The 7,102-nt window shown below is 37.0% G+C and overlaps 1 protein-coding gene across 1 annotated transcript; it reads left to right on the top strand.

The window, feature by feature from the left end:
- Window positions 1-2,670: 2,670 nt before the first annotated feature.
- ACS1 (ACC synthase 1) lies at window positions 2,671-6,841 on the top strand. Its single transcript, XM_086418813.1, has 4 exons — window positions 2,671-3,019; window positions 3,127-3,258; window positions 4,848-5,008; window positions 5,815-6,841. Exons 1-4 carry the CDS (start codon window positions 2,852-2,854, stop codon window positions 6,797-6,799), a joined length of 1,446 nt encoding a protein of 481 aa, XP_086274939.1. The 5' UTR covers window positions 2,671-2,851; the 3' UTR covers window positions 6,800-6,841.
- Window positions 6,842-7,102: the final 261 nt, after the last annotated feature.

Here is a 7,102-nt window from a genome sequence, read left to right as displayed (position 1 = left end):
TAGGAATCTTCAAATACATACATATAACTCTCCCATTAGTCAAAATGTTTGTTGCTGAACATTTTCCATATATATATACTCTTGTTTTGAGGGATATTTACCAAAAAATCAAAGACCAAAAATGTTTTATCTCATAAATTCCACATCTACCCTCATGCAAATAGAAAATTCCAAAAGAAACAACCAAAACCTCATATTATTTTTCTTCATTTTTGCTCGTATTTCTTATGAGTAATTTATGCTTTTAAACCCTCATCTCTAAACCTAAAACACTATCAAAATCCCCACTCAACATCTCTAACCCTTTCTCAACTCAATCCTCAACTGAAGAACTTTTATCTATCTATCAACTTTCAATCAAGAACCCTCATTTCTTTAACCTTTTGCCCTCAGCTAAAGTTCTCAACTTTCAAGTTATATTTTTCAAGATTCAACATCACTCAAGAACATCAAGGGGGAAGGTGGGTGTAAATTAAGTTTTTATCAAGCAATTGCAACTTTTACTCATAACCTTTTATTTATTTTATATTCTAGAAAGTTTTTAGGATGTAATGCACACCCTTTCCCATCTCAAGTAGGTTGAACTTTGATTCGACCAAAATAGTGAGGGTTGAAATCCTTTTTCACCTATAATATATCTCATGCATCATATTATACACTATGCACCTACTCACATATGCTTGACATTAATGAAGAAATGTGTCACCCTATTATTGGGATTAAAACACAAATTTCTAGCCTTACATACGTGCATTAAGGTTATGACACTAAGAAAATTCTATCATGAAATCTCTCTAAAAATTCTAATCCAACATTCCTACTAAAAAAAATAATGTAGGCTATATGGGTTATCATTTTTCATAGGATATTCCCAATGTCTCACATTGATATCAAAGCCATTTTCAATGATACATTTTCACATATTGCACACACCACATCTAAACATGCATTTTTGAGTTTTTAAGTTTTTTTAAAGATTGGTTAAGCTTCAAAGATAATCATTACCTTTAATGGGGAGGATAGGGTGTCTAACACTTTTCCCATTTTCTAATCGGACCTCCTTACTTAGATTTTAGGTAGACCATACATTTTTTATATATAAGAGAGTCACTACAATGATAAAATCAATTTTAAAATCATTTCGGATGCTTATTTACACCCATTTTCAAAAAAGAATGGTGATGTCTCCAAATAACGTATCATTGAGATTTTATGATGAACATCTTATGTCTACACACGCAATGAATCATATGCGGTTGACATGGCAAGGGCACAGAATCATAAATCTTTTTTCTTTGGGATACACAAGGAAAAAATCTACGATTTTGCACCCTTGCCACATCAACCGTGTACAGTCCACATATGATTTACCGCGTGCATTCATCATTGTTCAATTTTAAAATGTGTCATGATTTTCTGACGCCCCCTCTATCATATGTCCCTAACGTGGCATGGGCTAGAACCATAGATTTTTTCCCCTGGGGATACACAATTGTACATCCCCATAAATATGTATAGTTGTGTATCCCAAGGTAAATTATCTGTGGTTCTAGCACATGCCACATCAAAGGGCGTCAAAAAAACATTATTTTTTTAAAAATCTACCAATGAAATAGTTTGAAATCACCAACATGCCTAGTTATTTGTGTGTAGGTCTACTATAGGGTTCAATTAGGTTTACTTTTAATGTACAATGACATAATCGAATAGGAGAATGTCATGTCCATTATGTAAATCTCTTTTTATTTTTGGGGAGACAGACATGTTTTCTCTATCCTATATTTGCTAAAGATCTCTAAGGTTATAAAAATCAAAAGAAAATAGTGTAATCAGATTTTCTATCTAATCGATGGACATGGGCACAGGGGCGGAGCCATGATTTTCTTGTAATGGGGGCAAACTACTTAGGTTTTTTTTGTTAGAGGTTGAAGAAAATGATATTTAGGTTATTTCCAATTAGTCTATGAGAGAAGTCCCAGTCAAGATGCAATGTCATCATCAAAAAATTGAAGTGGGGTTTTCAAAAATTGGATGAAGGTGAGAAGGTAGGGTTAAATGGGGCATGTAATTAGTTGAAAATATAGGAGTATCTCAAAAGTTCTAGGAGGGGCAAAAATTGGAGGGAGGTGAGGGTGTGGGGGCAAATGGGACATGTAACAATTGCCCTCACTCACTTCTTGCTAGCTTCACTCCTATGTAGGTATACTGTGGAACCACGTAAATCCTTATGTTTTGTGTTCAATTTTCTGTTTCTTTACTGTCTCGTTTTTTCGCAATGTCATCGTCAGAGATCGAAGACTCAAAATCCATTACATCAATATGCTATTAGGGCAATCATAGGATAATATATATCTTAAACCCCAAAAATACAAGATAAAAACCTTTGAAAATATCAAACTGTACATCATCAACATTTATACATAAAGTAATTGGTTGTTGCACAGTTGTCTAGCCATTTAACTTCTGGGAGTATGGGATCTCAACTCAATGCATGACTCAGGGATGAAGTCCAACCCTCTCTAACGTGGTTAAATTTAAGAGCTTTTACTTTCCTGTGCGATTACTTATTAGCCACCTTCGTGCGAAGCTTCTCTTTTTCCCAGGAATAATAGAAAAAAATAAAAATAAATAAGAGCATAGCCACCATTAAAAAGTTCGTCAAAAAAAAATTCGATTTTCCTACTCACGCATCTAAGCAATTACGATTGTCTAAAGTGTGTTCTTGAATATTTGAATATTTGAATATTTGAGCTTTGAAATCATAAGTTATTTAGTTTATTTTTGCCTTCATTAACTATATAAATCACTTGGTGTTTTCCATCTTTACTAAAACTGCGCTTATTGAAGGACAATGGAGTTCACATTGAGCAATCAAGAACTTCTGTCTAAGATAGCAATTGGTGATGGACACAGTGAGGAATCACCGTACTTTGATGGGTGGAAGGCGTATGATAACAATCCCTTTCATCCTACAAAGAATCCTCATGGGGTACTACAGATGGGTCTTGCAGAAAATCAGGTTTGAAGAGGTTTTTTTTTGTTCTTGCCAAGGAGATGGATTTAAATGGACTGAATTTAAGAGTAAGTCAAATAACATTTTTGTTGTTTATTGGTTCTATTTTGTAGCTTTGCTTTGATTTGATTCAAGAGTGGATAAAAAGAAATCCACAGGCTTCAATTTGTACCCTTGAAGGAATTAACAAATTCAAGGATATCGCGAACTTTCAAGATTATCATGGCTTATCAGACTTTAGAAACGTAAATATCCATCTATCTATTTGTCCATCAATATTATATCTTAGTATTTACGAAAAGGTGATCAATTTTTTACGAATTTACAATTCCGGCTCACTGTTCATATTAATTACCAAAACGTGAACGATAACAAAATTAGAGGTATTTAAAGTTAATATTTCCCTGGTTTAAAGTGACAATTTCACTTTAAACCTTCAAAATTGTCACTTTAAACCTGCAAAATAGTCACTTCGTTCTGAATTTGTTGTTTTTAACGAAAACGTTATTGTTAACGTTTTGGTAATTAAAATGGAAAGTGGCCGGATTCGTAAATAACTCATTTTCAGCTCACGAAATAGTAATTCACCCTATATGAAAACTCTAACCTGATTAAGTTGCTAGAAGCCTTATTAAGGCTTCCAGTATTACAACCTTGAGGAAAATCAGCTATTGCCATTTACCCCACACCGATAACCTATTAGCTATAGCTGGTTTTCCCTTCACTTGGCATACTCAGAGGCTAGCCCTACTCTAATCCATATTATACATATATCATATACTCAGAGTTTTTAAGTTGGAATGGCATACACATTCCTTGAGCAAAGATATGGCTCTAGACAAATTAATTTGAATGTTAAAAATAGATTAATGATAAACTTACACTCTAACCCCTACGCTCTCTAATGTGGCAATGCATAGAACCATAGATCTTTTTCCTAGTGTATCTTGAAGAAAAAGATCTATGGTTCTATGCCATGTCAGGAGCATACAAAGAGCATCATGTTTAGAGCGTCAGTTTATCATGACTCCAAATTGACGACATGCCCTTTAATTGGGTTAATGTTAACAAGCACCCAATCACAAGCATGGTTTCAAGACTTGTTTGAGACCGAGACGTATCGTCTGAGTTGTCTTGGTATCAGGCACGAACAAGACGGATGCACAAGTCAACTTTTCCAACGAGATTTAATACCTCACACTCTTTTTTGAAATTTTTGGACGAGATGTCTCAAGCGTATTGAAAAAGTCATCCGAGACGACTTGATATCAGGCATGGACGAGATGAGACGCGAAACCGAATTTTAAAACCATGATCACAAGACATGTCAAGCTCACTAGAAATTAGAGTGTATGTATGTATAAATGCATACATATTGAAATTAATTAATAACATCCTATTAAACCCCAAGGGGTTGGCCTAGTGGGAAGCCTAGTCTTGATAAGCTCCTCAAGAAGGGTAGGTCAAGTGCTCGAAACCCCACGAAGCAATGAATTCCTTGAAGCCATCCTCTAGGGTCGGTTGACCCTCGACTCAACCAGTTGCACGTAGGACTTTCCGAGTGGGTGGTGTGTGTGACTGTCAGATTAGTCTTACCTGGGGAGTGGAGAGTGGGGATACCCACAATGAGCAAAGGTTAGTGGTAGTGGTGGAATAGTTATAGACTTATAGTTAAGGACTTTTCCAACCTCAAACTAAGTTTGAGGCTCTCCATCAAACCATCAGATGATTTTAGTGAGAATCGTTACGAATATCCTGCCATCTCAGCCGTTAATTAGTTTGATGAAGTGTTTTTCTTAGATTAATGAGATGGGTGTTGTGTTGATTTCTCCAGGCAGTGGCAAGGTTTATGGGAAGAACGCGAGGAGGTAAAGTGACATTTGACCCAAATCGCATAGTTATGGGTGGTGGAGCCACTGGAGCTACTGAGATGATCGCCTTTTGTCTAGCTGACCCTGGTGACGCTTTCCTAGTCCCCTCACCTTATTATCCAGCGTAAGATACCTTATTATCTTCTTTAAAAAATAATAATAATAATAAGAAATCATGAGTCGTGCTGGGGTGACACAGGATTTATTGCGATTCTCACAATTCTGACGTAGAGATGCGTGCATAACCATAGATGATTTTTACTCGTATCGCGAGAAAACACATCTACGGTTATGTGCATATCCCACGTCAGAATTGTGAGAATCGCAGTAAATACCCTGTGACACCGCAGCATTAGTGATAAATTATATCTTACCTATGACATAATCCCAAAAATAATAAAAAGTTGGGCTCACACACACACCCCACCAAAAAAAAAAAAAAAAGAGAGGAAAAGTCATGTAAATTTGAGGTATCTATTATGATTGAAATAGTTTCTTTGCACATGATTTTGTTTTGTTATTTTTTTTTTTTCCTAAAAAAGTCTCCAATCAATTCCATGGTCTTGGGAAGTGGAATCTATTACAGGAGTCCCCACCTAATCAAATGTAATTGGGTTAGGTGTGTTGGTCCCATCAGGCATGAATTTGAATTGTATGACCTTTGTGAGTTGGACTAAGGGCAGCCTTAATGGAAAATTATTAGAAGAAAAACCTGGGCCCATACGATTGGCACCCTAAAATAGTGATTGTTCTTGTTCTGCTCCGTGGAGGTAGGCACCCTGCCGAACCACGTAAATCCTTGTGTTTAGTGCAGTTGTGTTATCTTTGCTATTTCGTTTTTCCACATCTACAGTCTAACCACTCTTGGGCTAATCTCAATTATTAGCTTGTTCAATCAATTTCACTTGCAACTTTGGAAATTTATTGTAGGTTTGAACGTGACTTAAGATGGAGAACAGGGGTGCAACTACGTGCAGTAGTCTGCGAGAGCTCTAATGATTTCAAGATAACCAGAGATGCATTAGAAGATGCATACAAGAAAGCCAAAGAGGCCAAAATCAAAGTAAAAGGATTGCTTATAAACAATCCATCAAACCCATTAGGCACTCTATTAGACAAAGAGACACTAAGAAGCATAGTTAACTTCATCAATGAGAAGAACATTCACCTAGTATGTGATGAAATATATGCTGCCACTGTCTTCAATCACCCGAATTTCGTTAGCATCTCCGAGGTAATAGAGGAAGACGAAGAGTGCAATAGAGACCTTATCCACATTTTGTATAGCCTCTCAAAGGATATGGGCCTCCCAGGCTTTAGAGTCGGCATAATGTACTCATATAACGATGTGGTAGTGAACTGTGGTCGCAAGATGTCGAGCTATGGACTAGTCTCCACACAAACCCAATATCTAATAGCATCGATGCTATCGGACGATGAGTTCATCGAGATGTTCATCGCGGAGAGTGCAAGGAGGTTAGCTACAAGGCATATGATCTTCACAAGGGGCCTTGCTCAAGTTGGTATTGGTTGTTTGAAGAGCAATGCATGTCTCTTTGTTTGGATGGACTTACGACCACTCCTAAGGGAAGCGACAGTGGAAGCAGAGATGGCATTGTGGCGAGTGATAATTAATGATGTTAAGCTCAATATTTCACCGGGTTCATCTTTTCGTTGCTCCGAGCCTGGTTGGTTTAGAGTTTGCTTTGCAAATATGGATGATGAGACCTTGAAAGTTGCTCTTCAAAGGATTCAGAACTTTGTCATTCAAGGCAAGGAGGCAGAGGTGCCTGTCAAGAACCAGCGTTGGCGACAAAATCTTCGGCTCAGCTTCTCATCTCCGAGACTTGACGAAGGCGTCATGACACAGGATACATTGTCCCCTCACTCACCTCTTGTTAGTGCTAGGACTTAAAAAGTAGTCGTGTTGCATAGTGTTTGTAAGCACATAGAAGGACTACTTCAATTGTTTGTTTACTTCATAGAATAGTTATTAGAACACATATTGAATACGTGTAACCTTCACAAATAGTTATTAGAACACATAGTGATTACAATATCTCCCTTCCTTGATCTATTATTGGACCTTCTCAACTCCTATGGGCCTGGTCTTGGCCCAAGCCAAGACCAGCTCTACCACCAGCTGGGCCATACTGCGGTCCATAGGCTTTTTGCAGCCCTTCCTATCTCAAATAATAGGTCCTATTTGAATTGGATT

Source organism: Akebia trifoliata, chromosome 12 (assembly GCF_017979445.1).
Source record: "Akebia trifoliata isolate Shusen 1 chromosome 12, ASM1797944v1, whole genome shotgun sequence".
In the NCBI taxonomy this organism is placed as follows: domain Eukaryota; kingdom Viridiplantae; phylum Streptophyta; class Magnoliopsida; order Ranunculales; family Lardizabalaceae; genus Akebia; species Akebia trifoliata.
This window is presented reverse-complemented; position numbering and strand designations above follow the sequence as displayed.